This window comes from Rhamphochromis longiceps, linkage group LG18 (genome assembly GCF_057381845.1).
Source record: "Rhamphochromis longiceps isolate RC_006_pf linkage group LG18, R_longiceps_female_GT1.1, whole genome shotgun sequence".
NCBI classification, from domain to species: Eukaryota; Metazoa; Chordata; class Actinopteri; order Cichliformes; family Cichlidae; genus Rhamphochromis; species Rhamphochromis longiceps.
Window position 1 is genome coordinate 13,947,670 of NC_140574.1, and position 27,950 is coordinate 13,975,619.

Consider the following 27,950-nt stretch of genomic DNA (forward strand, 5'->3'; position numbering starts at 1 on the left):
GTCCTTGGTCTCAGTGTTCCATCCTCACTCCATGTTTGTTTTTCTGCCAGCAATAAAGCTGAGGTTTTTTGAGTTTCAATTCTGTGTTTGAGTCCTGCATTTGGATCCTCATCTCTGCCTGCCCGCACACAGAGCCCTGACAGAACGACGCGACCAGTAATGGATCCAGCGGACTCACCGTGGAAGCGCAGCTCCCGTTTTGACGGGACTCGGCTAGCGCTTGGAGGGCCTCCGTGCTGCCGTTCCTCGCTGGCAGCCTACCCTTCGGCCCACTCGTCTGCTTCCTCCCCGCGGACGCCCAGGTCTCGCAGAAAACGCTCCAGCCGGTCCCGGGAGGATTACTACGAGCCTGCAAGCAATCAGCTCACGCCTGCACAAGCCTTTTACAAGATGTTAGGGATTATTATCGTGCCGCCTGACTCACCCAGCATTTCCACATCACAGCAGGAGCAGCCACAGCAGAGTCCTCCCTCGTCACATTCCGCCAGCGCCGCTCCCTCTTCAACAGAGAGGCAGCGAACACGCAGCCAGCACTCACAGCTCCAGCAGGAGCCTGGGATTCAGCTCAAACAACCGCCTAGGGTGAGTGACAGAGTCTCCCTTCATTCGCCTTTTTTGTCAAGGGATAGACAGACTGTTTCCCCCAAAGCTGCGAACGCCAGCTACATGAACACTACAGCTCGTGTTTCTCCGGTTCGGGAAAATAAGAGTTTTCGTTTTAAGAATGACTATTTTCCCATTGGTTCAGAAGACTGTGCGCCTGATGTTTTTTCAGATCCAGGAGTTAAGACTGTTCCGTCTGGATCTGTTTATTCTGGAGCTATGTTTATTCAGTCAGCTGCCCGTCCGCTTTCAGCTCAGTCCCCTGCTCAGCAGCCGTCTGTAGCTCAGTCTCCAGTGTCACCTGCTCAGCAGCCACCTGTAGCTCAGTGTCCTGTGTTTCCTGCTCAGAAGCCGCCTGTAGCCCAGACACCAACTCCACCACCACCATTTTCGCCTCAAGCTCAGTTAGCCGCCCGGCCTCAAGCTCAGTTAGCCGCCCGGCCTCAAGCTCAGTTAGCCGCCCGGCCTCAAGCTCAGTTAGCCGCCCGGCCTCAAGCTCAGTCTCCAATTCCACCACCGTCGTCATCCCAACCATTGTTTCAGTCACCCTCAGTTCAGCCTCCTGTTCAGCAGCCACTAGCCCTGCACCCTGTGTCACTTGCTACCCCGGTACAACAAGCTCAGTCAAATCAATCTAAAAGGAACTGTGTTTCATCAGTTTGTTCTAAGCAGAGCAACAAACCTCATGATAATGTAATCATTCCTAAAAAGCTGGCCAGTTCAGAGACTGTGACGCGCTCCAGGGCCTCCCCAGAGGCTGAGTTTCAGCCCTCAGCCTACTCTGGACCCCTGGAGGCTAGGAACCCAGCTGAGGACTGCACCCGGCTGTCACTGCCTGAGCAGAGTCAATGCTCTGGGCGGCTGAAGTCTGCTATGTGTTTGCCAGAGGCCCGTGCGCCTGCTGGTCCTGTTCTGTCCCTGCCAGAGGCCCGTGCGCCTGCTGGTCCTGTTCTGTCCCTGCCAGAGGCCCGTGCGCCTGCTGGTCCTGTTCTGTCCCTGCCAGAGGCCCGTGCGCCTGCTGGTTTTGTCCTGTGTGTTCCAGGGGCCCCTGTGCCCACTGGTCCTGAGACTGTTCTCGCTGGAGGGCCCGAGGAGCCCGTCCAGCCTCCTCCCTCGTCAGCTGGAGGGCCCGAGGAGCCCGTCCAGCCTCCTCCCTCGTCAGCTGGGGGGCCCGAGGAGCCCGTCCAGCCTTCAGCTGCGGTCTCATCATCCTCGCCCGCTGCGGTCTCATCATCCTCGCCCGCTGCGGTCTCATCATCATCAGCATCATCATCAGCATCATCATCTTCGTCTGGTCCAGCCTCCGTGTCAGCATCCTCATCACCTGCTTCGCCTGGCCCAGCTTCCGTGTCAGCATCCTCATCAGCTGCTTCGTCTGGTCCAGCCACTGCTTCGTCTGGTCCAGCCTCCGCTTCATCCTCGTCTGGTCCAGCCTCCGTGTCTCCATCCTCGTCTGGTCCAGCCTCCGTGTCTCCATCCTCGTCTGGTCCAGCCTCCGTGTCTCCATCCTCGTCTGGTCCAGCCTCCGTGTCTCCATCCACGCCAGCTGCAGCCTCCGTGTCTCCATCCACGCCAGCTGCAGCCTCCGTGTCTCCACCCATGCCGTCGCCTGGTCCGGCTCCGGCTTCAGCTTCGCCTGGTCCGGCTTCGCCTTCAGCTTCGCCTTCAGCTTCGCCGGGTCCAGCCTCCGCATCCGCTTCAGCGTCGTCTGGTCCAGCTCCCGCGTCCTCATCCTCGTCTGGTCCAGCTCCCGCGTCCTCATCCTCGTCTGGTCCAGCTCCCGCGTCCTCATCCTCGTCTGGTCCACTCCCGCGTCCTCATCGTCGTCTGGTCCAGCTCCCGCATCACCAGCTTCGTTTGGCCCCGCCTCTGCATCAGCCTCACCTGGTTCAGCCTCCGCATTCGCTTCAGCGTCGCCTGGCCCAGCTTCGGCTTCAGCCTCTGCCTCATCTGATCCAACCTCCGCTTCGCCTGGGGCTGCAGGGGCCACGCAGCCTTCGGGTCCCCTCCTACCACCTCCACATTGTCGGTCATCTGCCAGGCCGCTTGTTGGGCATCATCACCACCGTGGCCGCCCTCCGGACTTCTGTTGCCGCCACTGCCTTCCGCGTGGCCGGCCTCCAGGCTTGCATTCCCGCCGCCGTTGCCATCCGCACGGTCGGCCCCCAGAACTGCTTCCTCGCCGCCGTTGCCGTCCGCACGGTCGGCCCCCAGAACTGCTTCCTCGCCGCCATTGCCGTCCGCACGGTCGGCCTCCAGAACTGTTCGCACGTCGCCACCGTTGCCGTGTGCACGGTCGGCCCCCTGGACTTTTTTGTAGACTCTTGGTGAGCTCTGGTTTCGTTTTGTTTTTGATATGCTTTCCTGCGTTTTTTTGGACTCTGGTGCTCCTTGTTTTTTTTTGCTTGGGCCTGTCCCTCCATCCTGGACCCCCTCCGCCCGCCCTGGCCTGGTGCTTTGTTGTGCTTTTTTTTTGTTTGGGGCTGTCGGGAGCCAGCCCTTAGAGGGGGGGTACTGTCACGGTTCTGGGTCCGTTGGACCCAGTATTTTGAGTTTATTATGTTTTGGTTTATTTCTGCTTCATGGATTGTTTTCTTCTCGTAGTGATGATGATGATGATTATTTCTTGTTTCTGTTTATCCGTGCTTAAGGATTTGTTCTCAGTTATATCTCACGTTTAGTTTAGTTCAGATTCCATGTGTCATTCTGTCTGTCTCTCAGTGTAAAGTCTGCATGCTTGTTTTGTAATTCATGTTTCCTGTTTTATTGTGAAAGTCTTTGTCTTATGTTAGTGTGTGCAGCTTAGCTCCCCCGTCTCGTTAGCCCTGATCTCTCCCAGCTGTGTCTCCCTCCTGTTGCCGATTCCCCCGTTACTACCCTGTGTATATAAGCCCTGTGTTTTCCCATGCTCAGTGTCGCGTCGTACCCTCAGAATTATGCCTGTGTGTCCTTGGTCTCAGTGTTCCATCCTCACTCCATGTTTGTTTTTCTGCCAGCAATAAAGCTGAGGTTTTTTGAGTTTCAATTCTGTGTTTGAGTCCTGCATTTGGATCCTCATCTCTGCCTGCCCGCACACAGAGCCCTGACACCATCTGAGAGATGATAAATTAATGGTTAACAGTTTTTAAGACCTTTAATGATATAATTTGCTTTAATTTAGCAAAGGTTCTTTTTTGGTAAAAACTGACCTTTACAATATTTTGCCATTAAATAAAGTTTTGATGTATGTTCCTAAACAATTAAGTTCTTTGGAGAGGATATTTGTGGAGCTTGGATTCCAAATAATGTGACTTCCATTATGCTATTTGGATAGTACAGATTATTAGTTTGACAGTAGTGTCTTGAAAGTTTTTTTTCCACAGTATCATTTAAAAATAGGAACTTCCCCTTTTTGAATAAGTATTAATCACTGGGCCAAGTCATTCTATTTGATGGTAACTCTGACATGTCTGAGGGCACAAGTACATCACTTGTGATCAGAAGAGGGTAGAGTTGCTACAGAGGGGGGGGGAGGTAAAATAGCCATTATCTTGCACTCCATAACATTTGAAACAATCCGGAAGTGTTTTTACAAGCAGTAGTTTACCAATTTAAACTTATAATGACACAAGTCACAGAAGACAAAGATCTAATTGAAAGTCTAAATCCAGACAGCTTTCACTTACTTACACATCAAACACTATTTGTAGATGAAGAGTTTCATATGTCAAGGATCTATTTGTAACATGTTTTATTTTAGTACTCATTAGAACTGTTTTTATCTTTTTTGAGTGCATTATCAGCAATCTTAATAGTCTTGACATGTATACACAATAGTGTTTATTACAACAGAAAACCAGAGATGTTGTTTTGAAACTTGGGAGTAAAAATTACCGCTATTGGAGCTCAATGGGACATGTTAGCTTCAGCCTCGCCACCTCTGATGCAGAGATTCGAGGAAACATGCAATGGGTCTACATAGAACATACAACTAGCTCAAAGTCTTCTCTTTATCAGACTGTTAAATGTTCAAAACCGTTTTATTGAGCAAGTATTTGCTAACTTCATTAAACTTACAAGCATCACTGATACAGAGATTGTTGAGTACAAATCACAGCTTGTGGTTATCTGCACTGATGTTTGAAATCTTAAACTACAAATTCTAAACCCAATAAGGAAGTAGCAGATATAAATTGAGAAAGTTTGATACTGTTTACTGAGAATTTTACGTCCTTCCCTATTCCTGACAATGTTCTGACTCACAACAGGAAGCTTTTATGCTGGGCTGTGAGACCGCTGTAGAGGACACTGGCACTTATATCATTTAGAGTTCTAACTTTTTAAATAATTGCACAATTTTGCATTACAACAAAATCTGATGGTCAGCAAAATGAAAGGGTAATTTTTGCAGTTGTTACTGTCTGGTAACTCCGTGTTTATGTTTATTAATTTTTTAGAGTTTTGTGTTATTTTTCTTCCAGTGTTTAGGTGTTCTCTGTGCTTGTGTTCATTTTACTTTGACGGTCCCTTGTCTCATGTCTGTTTTTGTGTCCAAATTCAGGGGAAGGATGCTCCGAAGGATCCTACCTACGTCATGTAGGTAGGATCCTCGAAGGCTGGGTATGCAGCTAGAAGCAAAAGGAGCTAGAAAGACTTTATCATCATCGCCGGCATGTTTTGTACCTTAGGCTCATCAGAGACAATCAAACAATTTTCTTTAATTGACACGCATTTAGGAATTACTTAGCTAATTTCATGAATAATTTCAGCGAATGAATTATTGCCGGGGTGTTGTGCCAAAAAGTGTTTGCCTGCCAAAAACTGATTTCCAATGTTTCTGTGTGTATTTTTATGTGTGATATCTTTATCTATGTTGGTAAATAGACTTCAGTGAACAGGGTTTACAAAGGGGTTATATATATAATTTAAAAATGACCTGTTTTTAATTGCAGACTGGGATTTCTAATCAATTTAAAGGTTTTTAAGCATACCTGAGACCAGAAGTTTTGGTCTAGGCTGACTGATAAATCTGCTTCCCACTTTGCAATAAGAAGGGATATTGATTCATCTATTTTAGAAAGTGTTCTGTATATTTTAGACAATAATTTGGGGGATTTAAGAGTAAGAAAATGTACCGCACTTGGTGGTGTTTGTAATTCAACTTGACCGAGGTTAAATTTCTTTTTTACTATGGATTTAATTTGTTGATATTCTAAAAATCTTTTCTTGTTGATCCAAAATTGTATAACTAGTCTGTCAAACGGAATAAAGTCTTTTCCTTCTAATATTTAATTCCTTTATAACTCCAATCTGGAAAATTAATCATATTATTGTTTTGTAATATGTCAGGGTTATTCCAGATAGGTGTACGTTGGCATGGGATTAATGAAGACTCCGTTATTTTTTAGAAACTCCCACCATGCTGTCAGAGAAGAGCTGATGTTGATGCTTTTAAAGCATTCATGTCTTTTGATGTTTGAGCTGATAAATGGTAGGTCTGAAATCTCTAGATTATTGCATAGTGCCTGTTCAACATCTAGTCAGGGCTCATCTAAGAAGGTATGTTTTAACCATCCTGAGATGAACTGAAGCCTGTTGGCTAAGAAGTATTGTTGAACGTTAGGCAGATCTAGTCCTCCTTTATCCTTGGTTCTTTGTAGTGGTTTTAAGCTGATACGCGGGGGGTTTATCTTTCCAAAGGAATTTAGAAATATACAAATCAAGAGATCTGAACCAATCTTGTGATGGTTTGTTTGGGATCATTGAAAATAAATAATTTATTTTTGGCAAGATCATCATTTTTATAGTGGCGACCCTTCCCATGAGTGATATGGGTAGAGATTTCCATCTAGTCAGATCGCCTTGTACTTTCTTTAGAAGTGGGATGTGGTTTAATTTAGTTAAGTCTGAAAGCTTAGGAGAGAAATGAATACCTAAATATTTAATATTTCCAGATTGTAGTGGGGCAGAAGAAGAATTATGGAAGGAGCAGTTAATGGGAAGAACTCTAGATTTTGACCAATGAATTGAATAATCTGAAACTCTTGAAAACCTGTTTATTAGTGTAATTACCTCAGAAAGGTTGGTTTGTGAGTTTTGGAGAAAAAGCAATACATCATCCGCATAGAGACTGATTTTATGTTCTACGTTCTTACATTTTATGCCCTTAATTGTTGTAGCCTGTCTAAATGCTGCTGCTAGTGGTTTGATAAAAATTGCAAACAGTGAAGGGGAGAGTGGGCATCCCTGTCTGGTGCCCCTCAGGAGACAGAAGCTGGAGGATGTCTGGTCATTTTTTCTGACACAAGCTGTTGGGGAATTATAAAATATTCTTATCCAGTTTATGAAAGAGTTTCCAAAACCAAATTTGTGTAAAGTTGCAATTAAAAATTTCCAGTTAACTCTGTCAAATGCTTTTTCTGCATCTACAGATAATATTGTGGTTTTAGTGTTTTTACTGCATGAGTAGTCTATTAAATTAAGTAATCTACGTGTATTTGTTGATGAGTGCCTGCCTTTTATGAAACCAGTTTGGTCAGGATGAATTAAAAGGGGGGTTATCTTCTCTAATCTTTTTGAGAGAGCTTTGCAGATTATTTTGAGGTCTACATTTATAAGGGATATTGGACGATAGCTTGAGGGAAATAAAGTGTCATGATCCTGGGTCCTTTTGACCCAGCATTTTGTGTTTTCTCTTCGATTTTGGTTCTGTTCTTCCTTTGTTTAGTGTTTACTCTGTTCTGCCCGTGTGTTCCTGTTTTATTGTGAAGGTCTGCGTCTTATGTGAGTGTTTTCAGTTTGCCTCCCTAGTCTCGTTATGTTAATCACTCCCAGCTGTGTTTCCCACCTGTGTGTAATCTCCCTGTGTTCTCTGAGTGTATTTAAGTTGTATTTTCTGTCTTAGTAATTGCTGGTTCGTCTGTGTTGTTTCCCCTTGGTCTCCCTGCGTCTTCCCATATGTATTTCTCCGGACCTCCCTGCATCCTCGTTCTGGTTTGTCTTATTAGTTTACCCAGTTTAGGTTTCCAGTTTCATGTTTTGTCGCCACCGCTGTTTGTACTTACCCACCCCTGTTAATAAACACTCACCTGCACCAGAGCTGCTGCCTTTTGGGTCCTTCCTACATTCCACACGGCTTGCCCCGGCAATCCGTGACATAAAGGGTCTTTGTCTGGTTTTAGCAGGAGACTAATGTTGGCAGAATACATATTTGGTGGTAGTCTGCCATTTTTCTTGATTTCCTGCAACATTCTGTGGAATACTGGTGCCAAAATTGTCCAGAATTCTTTGTAGAATTCTGCAGGATAGCCATCTGGACCTGGAGCCTTATTATTGGGCATACTTAGCGCTTCCTGGAGTTCACCTGGTGTCAGTGGCGAATCCAGTGCCATTGCTTGACTGTCTAGTAATTTTGGAAGAGTAGACAAAGAGTAGACAGTAGCGAAATAAAAACAACAAAACAACTCTTTGTAATTGCACATTTATTAAAGTGTGTTCTTAAGAATTATCTTCTTGATAACACAAGTTATCCCATGTCTTCTGGCCTGCAAGGCGGTGACTTTCCCCTGCAGGCCCATCTTCTCCAGAATTGTCCTGATCACACACAACAAATAGGAGAAGAGAGGAAACCATGGCAACTATGTTAATCCCTAAATCCAAAAGTTTGCACAGGATAACATAAGACAAATACCGTCTGGACATCACAGGTTCTGTACAGCAAATAAAGTTGTACCCAGTAGCCACCTTACAATTTCTGGGCCGATACCAAGTCGTTTGGTATCGGGCCGTGAGAGTTGAGGCTCGGTTGTGAAATTGATGGTTTTCAGGGTTTTTATTGTTAATTCGGTTTCCCTGGGTCTTTTCCCGTGTTGTAGTTGTGTCTCTTATTTCGAAAGAAATATTTACACGTTACCATAGCGACCAGAGAGCGTTAAAGGGCAGAGAGGAAGATGTTACTCTCAATGTTGTTCGTGCATTTTCAGGAGGATGCTGCTAATAAAGTTGCGCAATTACACAGTGAATTCACATTTATTGTTATATTTACAAAATACCACAGTTTTTGTCTTGGTCCTATCATTTTATTTTGTTGTTTTTTTCCACGACACCTTAAAGGCCACTCCGTGTCTGACATTAAACCGGTCCATGGCACAAAAATGGTTGGGGACCGTTACTTAATAGCATGAGGGTTAATAAAACTGTACTCATATGAATATGATGTGTAAATTGATTTATTCTTGTACCTCCATGCCACAGTGGCTGAATTCTTCACCCCAGTGAAGAGGTGATCATTTTCTCCTTGTTTTAATAAAATGAGCCCTTTGGTCTTTGTTCCCTACAACATATCACAAAAAGGTTAATTTGCAAAAATCAAAATTGGCTGTATGGAAGCGGTAATATAGGATAAACTGTGGGACCCACCTTACAAGCTAGTTTACGATTATTTTAATTTAAAAAAAAAAACACGTCTATGCAGATGCCCACTGCTTAACAATACAACCACTATAACAATTTAACTTTTGTACCACCAGATGCTTCATTTTAAATCATGCTTTTTATTGGTTTTTGTTTTTTATTGTCTCTGTAAAGCACTTTGAATCACCTTGTTGTTGAATTGTGCTATTTAAATAAACTTGCCTTGCCTTGAATTTGGACACAGCCTGTGGCTGTATCTCAATTCAGGGTCTGCAGCCTTAAAGTACGCAGCCTCAATGATCCTCAAGGGCCGCGTACGTCCTTAAAATTCAGGGAAATTAAGGACGCATTTGAGGGCCGCATTTCGAGCAGCCTTCGAATTGGGACAGCCTTCGTTGCGTCGCGGTGACATAATCGGCCTTAAAATGCAGCCTTTAAGGCTGCAGACCCTGAATTGGGATACAGCCAACGTCTCTAGCCTTGTCTCCCCTTAGTCTCGTCAAGTGTGATAAGTCCCAGCTGTGCTCTCCTCCTGTGTTTCATTCCCTTGTTATCCCTCAGTGTATTTTAGCCCTGTGTTTCTCTCTGTCAGTGTTGTGTCGCCCCTCAGGCTGTGTGTGTGTTTCCCTCTGTGCTCCTAGTCTCTTGTCTCCAGGTTTCTTAGAGTTTAGTTTTAGTTTCTAGTTTTAGCTTGTTTTTTGCAAGTTTATTGTTTTCGGAGTTTTGTCCTATAACTGCAATAAAGCAGCCTCTTAGAGTTTACTCCTCTGTCTGAGTGTCCTGCATTTTGGGTCTTACATCTTGCCTGCCCCAGCTGTTTCATGACAATTACCCTATGCTTGTAATTATCAGTAATAGCTGCTCTCCGGAACAGATGTGAATCATGTTTGGCTATGCTTATGTTATGTACGGCCCAAAATGGCTTAAGTACCAGAACGTGGTAAGCTCTAATATTGACCAGTAAGGGACCACCACACTCACACTGCAATGGGGTACACAAGATTTATTTTTTCCCTCAGAGTCAAACTACTGGCTGAAGACACAACTCTGGCCGCAACTGTTGCAACTCCGCAACACTTAAATCACAATCTGAGTCCCTGTATCTTTCTAACACAACTGATGAATCACTCAGATGATGAAAACCTATCCTAGCTTCATGTCGATATCTACTCAGATGACTACATGACAAACTATTCTGTATTTTTATTGTTAGTGTTTTCTTTAGGGAAAATACTGTACACCACAAATTTATGTTGAGTTTTTGAGTTTGTATCTATCATAGTTGGAGAGTTCACTTACATGTATCTATAAAGTGAAGTTTTAACTTTAATTAATATTTTACTTTTACTATTTCAACCAAAGAGTTTCAAGGTTATTTATCTACACTGTTTGCTCAGTTGTCCTTAGCAAAATTCACAGTAACTTTCCCTCCCTTCTTCTTGTGAAACATCACTCATCATGATGAGGCAAGACAGGATATATAAAGACTCATGGTCGACAATCATTGCACAGGACCTAATCACATGTTTAGGTCCTGTGCAAGTAGCTCATATAAAAATATAAGACATAGGAATGGGAATACTAACAATGAGGATAACTTCTACAGCTTTTGTACTTCTCATCCAAACATTTGTCTGTTTGGCTTCAAATGGTACTGTAATCCAACTATTAATTTTATTTTTTTTCCTAAGCCTTTTACAGAGTATCGTGCATAATTAATGTCCTGCCTATCTGTACTATATGTAAGATTGTTATGTCCTCTATTTCTCTATAATCCTGTATAACCTATTCTTTATTTTTTACATCTCCAACAGTACTGTTTTTCAATATTTTTTTCTCTACAGATTCCCAATTTCAACTAATTAACAGGGCCACTGGTTTTTGTTTGGTAAAATTAAATAACCACTGCAATGACATTCGCTGGACATCTGGGGATCGACTTTTGGTTCAGAATAAGAACAAGTGCCTGGGTGTTCAGGGAAAAACTGTGGGCAGTGAAGTAAACCTGTATGATTGTGATGAAACCAGTGAGCTCCAAAAGTGGGAATGCATGAATGAAACTGTGATCGCTCTCAAAGGCCAAGAACTTTACATTGACCTCACTGCCGATAACACAGCCGTGCTCTCAAATAAAGTTGTGCCCAATAGCCACCTTACAATTTCTGGGACTTCCAGCGGTGCTTGCACAAGAACATATACAGGTAAATGAAATAAATAAAAATACATTGTAAAGTAATTCATGATAACTTTTATGGAAATAATATTAGTGGCATAATAAATTTGTAGATTTTCATATTTAGTTCCAAAATAATTGTAATGCAAAGATAGTGTGTCAAATGATTACAAGATGTTGATAAATGATAAGTATCATTTTGCTTAAACTATTCAAGCTATTCTTTGTTCTTTTCTTATATGTTTTCCTTATTTTGGTCCTTCAGAACTTTACACCATTGAAGGAAATGCAGCTGGGAGGCCGTGCATGTTTCCTTTCTTTTACAAAAGCAATTGGTATTCGGAGTGCACTGCATTTGACTCTCCAGGGAACCGTAAATGGTGTGCGGTTGAAACAAAATATGATCATGAACTCTGGGGTTACTGCCCAACTAACTGTAAGTACACAACAAATTCTAATACAGGTTTTCAGAGTAATAAGCAGAACCTGGACATCCAAATTTAAATGTTGAGGAACGCCATCTTGAGGTACAAGTTCAGTGTAACACTATAATACCTTAACTGTGTTTGTGTCACAGCCAAAGAAACCTGGAACAAAGACCCTACAACAGGAGCATCTTATCAGCTGAACACACAGTCAGCGCTGACCTGGGATCAGGCTGATGCCAGCTGCAAACAGCAGAGTGCCTCCCTGCTCAGTATCAGCAATCCTCATGAGCAGGCTTATATTTCAGGTAAGGAGACAAGTCTCCACACTACACTGAATATATTGAAAACAAAACATTTCATTTAAGCTGAGGTTTGACAAATAGCTAAAACTTGAAACATTAAAGTTACTGTGTTAGGGCTATGCGATGTGACCAAAATTTTGTACTCCAATTTAAGACATTTATCATCACAACAACGAAATATATATATATCACAAAAATTTTAATTTTTATGTCAATTCTGTGAATCTTGGGACACTCAACTTGCTTGAAGTGTTTTCAGCTGGGCGTTGTGTACCTGGAGTCAAGTGTTAGGGTTTAGACATAAGTTGTAACGGCCACCATTTTCTTTGTGAGTATTTATTACACGGCGTGCTGCTGGGAAAAGCCTGTTCTAACGTTTGAGTCTAAGGTTTATTTTTTAGCACCTAAAAATACACATATTATGCATATTCTGGCACGCTGGGTTTACCGTCGTTGTTGCTAACCACAACGCGTAAAAACAGTTGCTTGTCCATCCGTAGTGTAGTTATTTTAAATATAAGAGAAAGAGAGAACTTTAAGAAACTAATATAGCCACTACAGTGACCATCAAAAGGATTTAAAAAATATTGCCGTAAACAGTTTATTTTGCAAAACCATGAAACAAATGATAACGTAATATGTGGTCTGTAGACTGTAGACACTGCTCCAGCTGATGATTATGTTTTGAGTATTACACTTGGTAACTTTTGTTTTCTCTGTCTCTTTTGTCTGTTAAACTCTACTGACAGCACTATTAGGGGCAAATTGGGGACAGGAGTACAAGCTCTGGGTTGGACTGAGCTTCCAGGATTTAGATTATGTGTGGAAGTGGTCTAATGGGAATCCTTATGCATATCTGAATTGGGATTCAGGTAAGTTTACTTTCAAGTTTCAGGAGCTTGTGTTACCATTCTGATGATAATTTATCTTACTATTGTTAAATTATCTCATCAATTCATCTTGATCATGTTTGCCATCTGTTTTATTTATATAAGAAATCTTGTCTGTTAGCAATTAAATAATTTTTTCCCTATTTCTTATAAATTTCTTCCACATGGGTGTGCTAGCCACACTGTAACCTTTTACTGGTCAGCAATTTCAACCACTGCTAAATTATTGTGGTGGCGTTGTGTGTCACATAACCTTGTCACTCTTGGGTAGAAATCATAGGCCTTTACTTCTTTTCCACTAAAACTAAAATGCTCATACACAATACACACCATGCTTCTAAATATCTTGAGAATCCTGTGAATGGAAAGTTGCCGAGTCTCATCTCATAAGTGACAAGTTTCATTTACCATCACTGCTCTGTAGGACATCCAGTTTCTAATCCAGGATATAAGTGTGGAATTATTGATGGCGCTGTTCAGTTTTCTTGGCAAAGTTCAAAATGTAACAAGAAACTGGGATACATCTGCTACAGTGAAGGACCTTTGGATGCACCTACTGAAGGTATAGAAAAAAATCCCTTCTCTACCCTTCTCTTAAAAAACTTGATTGACTCTATTTCTTTGATCTTCTTCTTTTGTTCTTTTGGTTCATAGCTCCCGAGAGTGGATTTTGTACAGCACCCTGGATCCCCTACAATGGCCACTGCTTTTACCTTTATCGTAATGAAACAAAAAAATGGTCTGATGCTCAGAAAGCTTGCGGTAAAGAAGGAGGAGACCTAGTAAGCATTCGTAATGTGGAGGACCAAAGCTTCATCATCTCTCAACTTGGATATGGTATGGCAATAAAAACTTCTGAGCACCATTTGCATTCCTTCAACATAATCTTCACACAAGACTTCATATCCATCTTGTTGGTAATTTCCCCACACGTCTGCCCTTTTAAAATGAAATATTTTTGAGGCACGATCTAATATGATTATGTTGGTATGTTTCTGGATCAACCAAAGTAATGTTTGTCCAGGTTTAACGTTGCTTGTTATCAATCACATTGCAGTGATGTCATAGTGTTGCGATGTGGAAACACCATCACATCGCACACCAAACTCTAATCCTAACCCCATTACCCAAACCACGATCACATACTGATGCCCAACTCTAATCCTAACCACTCCCTTTTCTTTTCCAAGTTGAAAAGCTATGACATCATAACAATGTGATTGGTCAGTTGCAATTTCAGTCCTGGACCAATATTATTATGTTGATCCAGAAACAACACCAACATAAGTTATTGCTAAAGTTCCAGGAAGTTTTCAGCTTGTGTTTAAGTCATAAGAAGTTGCCTCTCCTTTATTTTCCAAATGTCTAAGTTGGGTTGAACATCACACTCAAAAGTTAAAGACACACCAAACCCAGATATTAATGAACATCTTATAGCTACACACTTCATAAGAATGTGAGCAATCTTTTCCTAGGAAAGAGGTCTACTGCTGTAGTTTCAATGTACAACTCTCCTCCAACTTAAGAAAATGCAGTTCTCTGACAACAGGTAATAGTCATTTCCAACTGTTTGCCAACAGGTAGACTTCCTCTTTATAATAATGACCATTTGTCAGTTGTTAGTTTTTGGAATCGACTAATAATTTGGCAGGTCTTTATGCCTATCTCTTCATAAGCATTTAATCACTTCCTGTTGTTTTCTGATCCCTGTATCACTGCACATCTCACATATGATAAAGTTTCCAGCAATTCTGGCAGACAACAATTAGCAACAGTCTAAAATTTAGATGTAAAAGTAACAACTAAAAAGTAGCAAATGAGCAGAATGTATCAAGAAAATTATACAACAATTAATGTTATTTTCTGTCTGCAGCATCCACTGATGAACTCTGGATTGGACTAAATGACAGGAAGAGAGAGAGGCTGTTTGTCTGGAGTGATCATTCTCCTGTGAGTTACACTAGCTGGGACTCTCAGGAACCAACTGTCACCTCTGAACAAGAAGACTGTGTTCTGATCAGAGGGGAGGTAAGGTGCACAGTGTGGGAGTGATTATTGATGATTATGACACACCAGTGTTTTTCTGTAAAACTATGCAGTTCTGTTAAAGAACACTCTCTCTAAACCTATGCAGCTATGTATCACACCTTACTTCACAACATACAGTATACACATATTGGCCAAAGTAAATTTCAAAACCTTTGCCACATGTTTAGTCTGGGACCTGTCTTTAAATCTCTTCTATGCACATATGTATATAAGCACATATTTCCACTATATTCTAACAGTGTGAGAAATGTATTGTTTCAACATCATAAACATAAAAAAGGAAATGTTATGCAGGAACTTCTTGTAGGATTGTTAGGAAGGCAATTTAAATCAGTTTCACAGCAAAAAGATGATTTAGCACTCTCTGGAAGCTGCCCTGCTACTGCTCAGCCTGCTAGTAGATGAACCTATGGTATGAATTTGAAAGTCCTATGTTACTTCCTCTTTGAGTTATCGCATTCACATGATTTTTGAAACAAACAAAAGAAATACAATAAAAAAATAAAAATAAAAACCCAGTCATATCAAAGAGTATGAGGCTTTTGTTTTATGATATGCACCACAGCCTGTCTATCTCTTGTTAATTTCAGTTTCCACATATATTTTGTTCTTTTCATTCTTGCAGAATGGAAACTGGGCTGACCGTGTGTGTGATGAGAAACATGGCTTTATCTGCATGAAGACAAGTGACTCTGAACCCTCTGGAGATGAAGTGAAGCTGAACGCAGGCTGCAAAACTGTATGTGAACCTTTCATATATTTTCCAAAGAATGTCTGCATCTGGTTGGTCTGAATGCACACATTCTGTTATCTGTTTCTGTTTTGTAAAGGCTGTTGTATATTTCAAATGGCACAATGTCTAAAGCTACTTTTGTGCCTGTGGTCCAAGAAATAGCTGGGAAACCAGCATACACGTGGGATATGATACCTAATCAAATAAATTGTATTTGGATGTTGTTTATAGGAAAAACAATTAAGAAAAAAAAGCAGGCAGATTCTCTTGATTAAATTAGCACGTGGAGTGAGTGGAGTAAGCTATCTCAGGATAATACAAAGTATTATCAAACTTTAAATTGTACATTTAAAATTTTACCCAAGTCTTAAAGTGTATATTTATTTTTTACTCTTCTTATATTTATTTTTGTGTTTTGCACTGAATGTAACTGGAGTCGTCTCGTCTCGCTATATACTGTTCTGTATATAGCAGAGATGAAAATAAAGTTTACTTTGACTTTGAAGTAGTCACACTGATGCAGAGTGATTCTGCATGTGGGGTCTTTCTTCTTGCTATCACAAAAAGATATGTACACAAAGACAGCATTTAACGACAGGCTTGAATAGTTCCTCAACTGTTGTTTCTCTGCGATGCAGGGTTGGAAAAGACATGGATCCTACTGCTACTTTGTAGGGATTGAGACAAAGACGTTTCATGAAGCCAACGATGACTGCAAGAGCTCAAACTCTTATTTAGCTGATGTTTCAACTGGGTAAAAAAAAGTTTTTATGATTCCTAAAATTTTTACCATAAAAAAAGGTAATATACAGTGGTGTAAAAAGTGTTTTCCCCCTTCTGATTTCTCTTGTTAAATCACGAATTAACTGTGATTAACCACATTTTTTGTAAAGTTGTGTTCAGTTTCACTAAATACACTCATGCCTGATTACCGGCAGATCTGTTGAATCAAGAAATCACTTAAATAGAACCTGTCTGAGAAAGTGAAGCAGGCTAAAATATCTGAAAAAGCAACACACCATACCACAATCTAAAGAAACACCTGAGAAATAAGTTCACTAACATCTGTCAGTCTGGTAAAGGAAAAGGTTTCAAAGCCATTTCTAATCTAATCCATTTCTGATCTAAAACACACCAAAAGTCCACCTTTTAATGGTTTAAGAAAAACAAATTAAAACATTTGAGTCATGACCTAAATCCAATTCAGATGCTGTGGGATGATGTTAAAAAGATGGTTCATGCTTGAAAACCCTCCAATGTGGCTGAATTACACCAATTCTGCAAAGGCAAGTGGGTGAAAATTCCTCTACAGAACTGTGAAACACTCATTGCCAGTTATCGCAAAAGCTTGATTGCAGTTGTGTCACGGTCCTGGGTCGGTGACCCAGTGTTTTTGGTTTTGTACTTTTACTTTTGAATTTACGAAGTATGACTGTTTGTTTTGGTTTCTGTCCTAGTATTTCAGGTTTCTAGTTTGGTAGTACTTCCTGAGTTCTTGTTTTTAGGTTTTGTTATTTGGTTTCCCAGTGTTTATTCTGTGCTCCCTCTTCTCTGTGTTCCTTCTGTCTGTCCATGGTGTTATTTTGTCTGCTCATGAGTCTGCGTCTGTTAAATTCTGTGTCTCGTCTGGATCTCTCTGTCTGTCGTGTACTTCCTGTTTACTTTGTAGGTCTGTGCCTTATGTCTGTGGGTTCAGCTTTGTGCTCTCCCTGTCTCATCAGTGTAATCAGCGTCAGCTGTGTCTCCCAGCTGTTTCCTCTTAGCGCTGTTCACCTCTTGTATTTAGTGTCTGCGTCTTCCCTGCTAGTTGTCGTGTTCTACCCTCACTTTCACTCTGTGTTCTGTTTGCCAGCCTGCCCACCTGTTTAGTTTGTTCCGTATTCACAGTTTAGTTAGTTTTTTGTTCAGTTTCTTCCCAGCAATAAAGCTGAGTATTTTGAGTTACTTCTGTCTCTGTGAGTGCTGCATTTTGGGTCCTCTCTTCCTGCCTGCCTGCACAAAGCCATGACAAGTTGTTTCTGCTAAGGGTGGCCCAACTGCTTAATAGGGAGCAATCACTTTTTCACACAGTAGGTTTGGATTTTTTCTCCTTAATAATAAACGCCTTCATGTTAAACTGTATTTTATGTTCACTTGTGTTGTCTTTGCCAAATATTAAAATTTGTTTGATGATTTGAAACATTTAAGTGTGGGAAAAATATTAAGCAAATCATCAAGGGGATAATCACTTTTTCACACCAATGTATCAAGTTGCAGGCAGTCTGTAATCTAACGTGTGTAAATATTTCCAGGGTGGATAATACTTTCCTTGTAAGTTTGGTGGGGCTGAGGCCAGAGAAACACTTCTGGATAGGTCTCTCAAACCTGAAAAACAGAGAATATTTTATGTGGACCAACAATGCCTACGCGAGATATACTCACTGGAACACTCATATGCCAGGTAATGAAACAATCTCATGATCTATATGTAAACTATAGTTGGCAGGTGTCTTCACAAATGACAGCTAACATTTTCTTTTATAACACAAGGTCACGTGCAGGGTTGTGTTGCTATGGCAACTGGGCATTCTGCTGGCCTTTGGGATGTGTTGCCCTGTACCAATAAGGAAAAATACATCTGCAAACACCTGGCAGAGGGGGCAGCTTTAACCCCTGCTCCACCAACCACTGCCACACCTAACTGCACAGATGGATGGATTAAGATGCAATCCAGAGGCATCTGTTATAAGGTGCAGCATGTCTCTCTCTCTCTCTCCCTATGTGTGTGTATATAATTCTATTGAACTTATTCATAATAGGGATGACATAAAAACAGAGATGGCTGCCCAAGTTTAGTATATAGTTTTAAATGTACAAATATTACCAAAGCTTCAAATCACAATTCAGTTTCTTATATTTTGTTTAAGATCTTTCCAGAGGCTTCAGAAAAGAGAAAGACCTGGTACGAGGCTAGAGATTACTGCAGAGCCATTGGAGGAGACCTAGTCAGCATTCACAGCGGTGCTGATTTACTACGGACATACAATAACATCTACAATCATTGGTATAGTGTTTTCTGGTCTACAGTTAGAGCTACATAAGATGAAAATGTTTTGTATAGATTTTTATCATTACAAAAGATTAAAAATACAGTATTTTTTATATATACAATGTAATTAATTACTGATGTAGAAGCCACCCCCATTTTATCCTCAATGATTGTTCAATGATGGTCATATTTTTGCAGACTAGTGCACCATTCCTCCAGAGAGTGCTAAATCAAGTATTAAACTTTGGAACATACATTTGTCCATTATAGGCATAATCAATACTGGATTGGACTTAGTGCTCCTGACCCAGACACAGGTTATGTATGGAGTGATAGATCCCCGGTGAGTTTACAGTTTTTAACTCTCTACAATGGTTTATGTAGCCTAAATGATGATAACGATCAAGATGATGATTATTAACATTAATAATGTTACAGCTACTATTACAACTGATACAAATACTACTACTATTAATAATTATCTTGTTTTTGTATAAAGGTAAACTTCCAAGACTGGAAAGATGGAGAACCAAACAATAAAAATAACGCTGAATTGTGTGTTGAAGTAGAACGCGTGTATTGGGATAACATTTTGCTTTGGAGTGATGTGCCCTGTGAGAAGTACAATAACTGGATTTGTCAGATCCACGCAGGTAAAGCATGGTCACAGTTCTAAAATTCCTTTGCAACATATTTTTGAACTAGACATTTATTGTTGTCGGCCTCATGTATTCTCACAATGTCAAGCTGGAGGTGGTCACTAGTAATTCAACACTATTTTGTTTTTATACCTTTACAGGAGTCACCCCAAAGCCGGCTCCAGACCCTGTCACCCCTGGTATGTTGAGGAATTTGACCACATTGGCGGTCAGCATCTTTACATGACTTTTGACTTTCTATTATGATTACCAGGCCATGAGGCATACTATGCTGACACGAAACTAATGGATGCTGATTTACTGCATGGCGAATATCTGTGGCCAAACAGTATTATTAATTTTGTTTTTCTTGTAGAATGCCATGTAGAATTATATATGATAACTCATATAATACATTGTTTAATGTAACCCAACAACAAATCCAAAATATAAATAGGAACCTAAAGTTGCTCTTCTGAAGTCTCGTAAGATAATGAGATATTGGTTAAAAAAACAAAAAAACAAAACATCTGTTTACCTGATTGATACAGTATGAGTATAAAACTTACAGTGAAGAAAGTGAACTATGTAGTGTGAGCATAAGATCAAAAACATGCAGATTTTTTTTACTTAAAAATTGTTCACTTTAAAATCTGCTCATCAGCTATATTTACAGTGGGTTTTTTTTTTCCTAACATAGTACTAGTTTCCTAAATTCAACCAGAGAACCACACACATGCACATTTCTTATCTATTCTCAGAGTATAACACGACCTCTGATGGGTGGCTAGAATGGAATGGGGCTCAGTATTACATTAATGAAAAGGCGATGGCCATGGAGGACGCTCGTACGTTCTGCAGACAGAGGCATGGTGACCTGGTATCTATCAACAGTGAAGCAGAAAGGATATTTTTATGGAAACAGGTAGGCAATGGCATTTGTAAAAGATTTACCAAGGCAATGGGTAAGGTGTAACTGAACAAACTGAAACTTCCACACAGACAGTTTTACTATGCATCCATGCTTTTGTGCAGATTTCAACAGGTTATCAGAATTCTTGGATTGGCCTATCTGTAGATCTTGATGGAACATTTCAGTGAGTATGAATTGATTTATAAAATTTAAATGCAACAAAATAAACTTAAATTTATGTGACACCATGTTAAAAATAGAGAGTACTTAGTGCAAGGCAGCATGCCAGATGTACGAGTATACCAGTTTTAATTTCATTTAATCATATCTTGATTGTTTGATATAAAATCTGATGGCTAGTATACAGAGACAAAATTACCTATTAACTACCTAAATACATATTAACTGTAAATTGTGGTTAATTTACATTTCTGTTTGTGATCTTTAACTTTTAATTAATATTTGTAAAATGAATCAGTTACTATTCCAGTTTGCTATCTTTCTTACTAACTTAATTCAGGTACTATAACTAAAACCAAAAAACTGTGACTAAAAGGAAGAAGGCAAAGAGTACTTTTACTTAAACCAGTATGTGACTGTGTTGGTAATATAAGTTTTTACAGACATATTTAAACCATGTGTCTTTTTACATTAAGGTGGATGGATGGTTCTCAAGTGGTGTTTCAAAGGTGGGATGAAAATCAACCTGAATTCAAGAACTTTGATGAAAACTGTGCTGTCATGACACATCATAATGGTGAGTGTACCGAAATAATAGGTATAGCCATAACAAGAAGAGCCCATAGAGAGTTTTTAGAGCACCTCTACAACCATGTATTCTGATCATGATTCTGCTTATTACATAAACTACAAGAACTGATAGCTGGCTTGTGTGATATCAAAACTGATTAAAGATAGAGTTGATTTGATTTTTTAAAATCATTCGAGTTGATTATATGATTAATTTACTATACTCAAATGGCTAGCAGGATTCTGGCATGACTCCAACTGTGGGCTTGAGTATGCGTCCTTTTGTAAGCGCAGCAGCTCAACTCCCACAAACACCACTGCTGCAGTGCCTACAGTGTCCCCAAAAGGTGGATGTCCACCCCCTTGGAAAAAATTTAACTCTAAGGTCAGATATCTTTCATGTCTTTTAATTTTTCTGTTATTTACTGTTGAAGGGATATGTTCTCAGTGCTTGGAACACTATATTGATCTTTTTCATGTTTCAATTTTAGTGTTACAGCATAATTTTTAAGAATCAGAATTTAACGTGGCAAGATGCAAGGGAAAAATGCAAACAAAAAGGTGGACAATTGGCATCTATTACTTCAAGACAGGTGGAAGGTTTGTTTCATTTTCATTTTACTCAAATATGTATTTAGATCTTGTGAACTTCTCCTCTTATGTGGTCCATTTACTGTCATTGCAGATATCTGTTCTTAGTAGCTAAAATTACCACTGAATTTCTGTTGTTGTGCAGTTCTGGCATACCTACAAGTTAGAACTGATACCACGGTGCACTTTAGCAAGAAAATACAAACATGAATCAATTTTATTGAAAAGTTCCATTTTGGTCTCATCTGACCAGAGCACCTTCTTCCACATGTTTGCTGTGTCCCCCACATAGCTTGTGGCAAACTGCAAACGGGACTTCTTATGGTTTTCTTTAAATAATGGCTTTCTTCTTGCCACTCTTCCATAAAGGCCAACTTTGTGCAGTGCACGACTAATAGTTGTCCTATGGACAGATTCCCCCACCTGAGCTGTAGATCTCTGCGGCTCGTCCAGAGTCACCATGGGCCTCTTGGCTGCATTTCTGATCAGGGCTCGCCTTGTTCGGCCTGTGAGTTTAGGTGGACGGCCTTGTCTTGGTAGGTTTACAGTTGTGCCATACTCCTTCCATTTCTGAATGATCGCTTGAACAGGGCTCTGTGGGATGTTCAAGGCTTGGGAAATATTTTTATAGCCTAAGCCTGCTTTAAATTTCTCAATAACTTTATCCCTGACCTGTCTGGTGTGTCCTTTGGATTTCATGGTGTTGTTGCTCCCAATATTCTCTTAGACAACCTCTGAGGCCGTCACAGAGCAGCTGTATTTGTACTGACATTAGATTACACACAGGTGCACTCTATTTAGTCATTAACACTCATCAGGCAATGTCTATGGGCAACTGACTGCACTCAGACCAAAGGGGGCTGAATAATTACACACACCCCACTTTGCAGTTATTTATTTGTAAAAAATGTTTGGAATCATGTATGATTTTCATTCCACTTCTCACGTGTACACCACTCTGTATTGGTCTTTCACATGGAATTCCCATAAAATTGATTCATGTTTGTGGCTGTAATGTGACAAAATGTGGAAAAGTTCAAGGGGGCCGAATACTTTTGCAAGCCACTGTATCTCAACCATAAATCTTTGTCTACATTTTCAGTGTTTCTACTGTCTCAAATGGTTGATGCACCTACTACAGACTTGTGGATTGGTTTATTTCAGTCACAGTGGAAAACTTACTGGACTGATGGACAACCAAAGTCATATACCAATTTGGGTAATAATGTACGTGGGATAATCTAAATATATACATTAACTAATGAATAATTAAATGAATGAATTATAATAATAAATTATTGTGTTTCTCTTTCTGAGAAAACATTATACTCATTAAAAGTGAACAACCATAACTATATGTGCAACCTCTGTAGGGTCCAGGTATGGCCTCATGCTACCAGTAGTGACACTAACTCTAGTCAATGACAAAACTAGTGAAAAAACAAAGAGAAAGATGAGCAGGGAAAAAAATGTGAGGGTAAACCATTCCCGTTTTGGAGGGTGTCTCACTGTTGCCTCACTAGTGCACCTGTTGATAATGTTATTAACAGCAAATCAGCTGAAACCAATTAACAGCCTTCTCTGCTTATTAAATGATCAGTATCCCAGAACTTACACTGACTCGATGCTATACTTTGTTTAAAAAGTGTTTCTTTAACTTTGAGCAGTGTACTTGCACCATGTAGATACAGAATATAATTACCTATTGTGAAGGGTCAGATACTTAGAAATAATCTATAACTGTATATTCTTGTATAAATATTTAAAATCTCTGTGTTTACATTGCAGTATTGGTATTGGTACGATCAAATGGTAAGTAGTTTTTAAAACTTATTTGTAAAGTACAGTGACACTTTATGGCATGACAGTTTACAGTTCTTGTTGTATTTTACAAGTTCTACAGTGACAGAACTACTATTTAATTATTTATCTGTTATTTATATAGCTATATATTATGCAAGGGCACTCAAATGTTTGCATGTTTAAATAAAATAAGAAAGAAAACTTTCCTAATATAATCTGCTCTGATGATTAGACAGTAACCAATAATACAGTATATTGTATGTAGAAGTATATGTAAATTCCCTTTGTCACCACATAGCATCATTCTGTTGACCCAACTCTGTTTCCACAGCAAAACTGTTTTGTGATCAATACCAAGCCTTTGGTTGGTATTGGGAAATGGATTCAAAAGTCATGCAATGACACCAATGGATTTATCTGTCATCGAAATCTTGGTGAGTCCATTTCTAACCCCAGGCCTGTTGCCACCCAACCTCAGCTGCAGCTTCATCAGACTCTCTAAAACAACTAAAAATATGTTTTGACTTTTTTAGTCCTATAATTAATATCTATATCTATAAGTGATATATAAAATCTATGATCAAGAGTATGATTCCACATTGACAAAAGCTGTAATAGTTTTAAGAGTACCGTAGAGAGGTTTGTTATGTAAAAAAAAGTCAATAAATAAAATTGTTTCTATTCTAATCCTCAACAGACACATCTCACCCAGATTCTCCAGAACCAACAATTTCTACTAACTACATCAAAATACTCAATGATTCCATTAAGGTTATTCCTCAACAAATGAATTGGGATAAAGCTGCAGAGTACTGTAAAAATGACGATGCCCTCCTAGCTAGCCTGAGGAATGAGTGGATGCAAGCTTATGTTGAGCTCATGGCGCTGAATCTCAAGGCTCCTCTTTGGTTTGGATTACACAAAGTGCAGGTAAACTTATAAAAACCTATAAAAAGTACATAGCTCAATAATAGGTCAACCAGTTTGAAACTGACTCTGGTAAAAATTCTAAAACTTACCTATGGGTACAATAAATTGTTCCAACAAAGATTTTATCTAACTAAATAATCTGTGATTATGAGAATGAAATTGTCATTGATGGATAAATATACTGGTCCAGTTATTTATCCACTCATTCAGTTATTTATCCAGCACAATTTTTGCATGATAAATTTGAACTGAGATTGTGATCCATCCTCTTCTTATTATCCAATATAAGGATGTTGGAGGATGGAGCCAGCCTCAGCTGACATTTCTTATTAAAAGTCTAGAGCTAGCTGATGTTGTGATTCCGTTCTAGCTAGAAATGCACCACACCAATGGGATGGTTTTCAGTTTTTTGGCCGCAATAATAGTCCGTTAATGTAATAGTGACCAGTATTAACCTGTTACCTAATGTCAGCTAAATCTAGCCATCCCTTTTGACAATAAATCTTCCAGCATTAGGCAAACACATTTGAAGTTACTGTGTGTTTACATTCTGTACTCTCAATCATGGTTGGAAATGGCTGACTGTTATAAAGCACTGGCTAACTTGACTACATTTAAGGAAGGTACCAATAAATGTGATGTAAAGAAGCAGTTGCACGTAACACCAACAAACTCAAGAACACTCTTAAATTCGGCATTCATTAAATAAGCAGTGTGGCAGTGCAGCATCCCTGCTCCAGCAGGGAGATTCTCTGTGAGAGGAAGGCATGTTGAGCAACAGCACCTCTTAGAGTAACTGCATGTCTCTTTGGATTCTCCTCCGTGTTCTTGAGACTGAGCTGGGAGACACAGCAAACCTTCTGGAAATGGCACATATTGATGTGCCATCCTGAAGGAGCTGGACTACCTATGCAACCTCTGTAGGATTTTTTTAAGCAGTATAGATCACCATGCTAGTTTAATTCAACTGTTTTAACAGAAAGAAATCTCTTTTTATTGACTGTTTTACCCTCCATGCAGTTAAGCTTACTAAGGCAGATATTCCTGAAAACCAGAAAATATCGGTAACTGCTGTCTCATTAATCTTTGCTTTCAGATCAATGGTTCTTTCAGATATGTTGATGGATGGCATTTAATATTCAGTCGATGGGGTACAAATGAACCAAGAAAGGACAGAAGCTGTGTATACATGGATGTGGATGGAAAATGGAAAACCGCTCACTGTAATGAGACACTAATGAGTGTTTGCATGAAGTCTACAGGTACGACCAAACACACACACAGTTTGAAAGATACTGTTTTGACAACACAGTTTTAAAAGAATGTAATTAATTGATCCCATTGACATTACCTCATTCACAGATGTGCTGCCAACAGAGTCAACCATTTTTCCAGGAGTTTGCCCTCAAGACCCAGAGGCAACAATAGAAAACAAGAACTATATCTGGGTACCATTCAGGGGTTATTGTTATATTTTTATTACAGAGCAAACAGACTGGAGAGAAGCATCCACCACCTGTGTAGCACATGGTAGGCAACCTATGTGAAAGACACGTTTATGCAATAAATTGCTGTAGTTTTCATTAACAACTGATTTGTTTTGTTAAGGTGGAATGCTTGCCAGCATTGAAGATTCCTCTGAGCAAAAATTTCTAGAAATTAACCTGAGAACTTTTCAAGATGGCTTCACATCTTTCTGGATTGGCCTGTTTAAAAAACAATACAAAGGTGATTTATTATTTTTGCTATGTTCTTTAAAAATATTATTTTGGGAAAAAAAATTACATTTTTACATCTCTTTTTTTTGTCTATTTGCCTGCAGAGGAATGGCTCTGGGTGGACAGAACAGCCATGGGTTACACTAACTGGGCTGAAGGTCAACCTTTTAATATGAGCTTTGGATCGCGCACAGGAGAGATTAGTACATCAGATGGGACATGGAAGGATATCGAAATATGGGATTATAGACCTTACATCTGCAAGACACCAAAAGGTAAAGTAATCTTTATTTATTGCAGTGTTTTTCTTTTTTTCCTTTTTATAATGCTGATTCAAATCAGTTGTAAGACTTTGACTGCATACATAACACAGTCATATGAATCCAAAAGCTGAAAGAAATACCTCTTGTGGGTCAGAATCTTGAGTGCACAGTCAAAATTAGATCCATTTTTAAATGCCTGTTTACTCCACAAGAATCTTGAACAATTTATTTTTACTTTGAAATGAAGTAGAGCTACTTTTTTTTTTTATAAAGTATCTTATTTGTTCTTTTTCTTTTGCAGTATTACTACCAACGCCATCACCACCAGCCCGTAAGTAACACCTCTTTTATCTATTTATTTTATGTAAAATTGTTACAAATGTTTTTTTTAGCTGATTACCATCTACTTTTTCACTCTGTACAGAAACTGGATTACCTCATCATCAGCGTGTCTATATAACCACTGCAGTTGTGTTAGTCATTACTGGGATTGCAGTGGTGGCAATCACTGCTGTCTTCATCTTTAAGAAATTTGGTCATCAGTTACCCGCCCCTAACACCTTCGATAACCCGCTCTTCTTCAGTAGTAGGGTGTCACAGCCTGAGCAAGCTGACACCAGTATACTAGTAGAGAATGCAGCAGAAGAGAACACTGGAGATTTAATCAGTATGTAATTTAAATATTTTGGGCTCATTTGCATGGCCCATATGATTTCCTAGTATGTTATAAAAATTTGAGCTGAGGTGGCAGCAAGTAGCACATAATGGCTTACTGGAAAATAAAAGGTGAGAATCATCTCATATTATCATATTCTGTGAATGTAGGTTACATAAATGCTGGCTTTTGTTATTTCAGTTATGGTTAGGATAAAAGGTAGGGTAAATGGAGTTTAATGCATGTCCTAGTCAACAATCATATATGCATGCAGCAACCTGAAATATCAAGACAAATCAGGAAGGATCCATGGTTTCATGTTGCTGAAATTAGATTCTAACCATACCATCCAAATTTCACAACAAGAGCTCAGACTCACCAGACCAGGCAACATTTTTCTTCTATTGTGCAAGCTGACAGGCTGCTGTAGTCCATCTGCTTCAAGGCTTTACATGTTATACATTCAGAAATTATTTGAGTTACTCTTGCCTTCCTGTCAAGTTGTAGTAGCATCATCATTCTCCACTGACCTCTTACATCAATGAGGCATTATCATCCACAGAACTGCAGCTCACTGGATATTTTCTCTTTTTCAGACCATTCTCTATAAATCCTAGAGATGGTTGTGTGGAAAATTCCAGTAGATCACCAGTTCTTAAATATTCAGACTATATACACTACCGGCCAAAAGTTTTAGAATACCCCAATTTTTCAAGTTCTTTATTGCAATTAAATTTGTTCAAGTCCAATATATAGCTTGAAATGGTACAAAGGCAAGTAATGAACTGCCAGAGGTTAGAAAAAATGTAAGGTTAACCAAAACTGAAAAATAATAAACATTTCAGAATTATACAAACAGGCTTTTTTCAACGAAGACAAAATGAGTCAACAATTTAAAGCTGTTCTGCAGCAATGGAGGTTGACCCAGCCTTGAAAGCTACTACTAATTCCTACAGGTGTTCCAACTTTTCTGCATTACTTACAACCCTTTCTGTCTCAGTGTTGCAATACACTGTGGTACCTACCAACTGAGCATCGGTTGAACAGTATTGTACTGCAGAAAGTAGTGTGTTGCTAAAGAAAATGGCAAGA

At 39.8% G+C, this 27,950-nt stretch overlaps 1 protein-coding gene across 1 annotated transcript; it reads left to right on the plus strand.

Annotated features, from left to right (window-relative positions):
* Window positions 1–159: 159 nt before the first annotated feature.
* Window positions 160–27,536, plus strand: LOC146647898 (macrophage mannose receptor 1-like). Its single transcript, XM_085390036.1, has 35 exons — window positions 160–582; window positions 1,276–1,495; window positions 2,234–2,760; window positions 5,144–5,178; window positions 10,014–10,093; window positions 10,839–11,195; window positions 11,433–11,603; window positions 11,745–11,900; window positions 12,647–12,769; window positions 13,212–13,349; window positions 13,442–13,624; window positions 14,661–14,815; window positions 15,462–15,575; window positions 16,208–16,323; window positions 17,861–18,009; window positions 18,099–18,298; window positions 18,476–18,612; window positions 18,868–18,940; window positions 19,097–19,250; window positions 19,397–19,435; window positions 19,997–20,160; window positions 20,271–20,332; window positions 20,805–20,905; window positions 21,138–21,283; window positions 21,390–21,498; window positions 22,592–22,716; window positions 23,278–23,301; window positions 23,624–23,726; window positions 23,990–24,222; window positions 25,319–25,484; window positions 25,585–25,752; window positions 25,831–25,950; window positions 26,045–26,215; window positions 26,505–26,534; window positions 26,628–27,536. Exons 1-35 carry the CDS (start codon window positions 160–162, stop codon window positions 26,876–26,878), a joined length of 5,523 nt encoding a protein of 1,840 aa, XP_085246162.1. The 3' UTR covers window positions 26,879–27,536.
* Window positions 27,537–27,950: the final 414 nt, after the last annotated feature.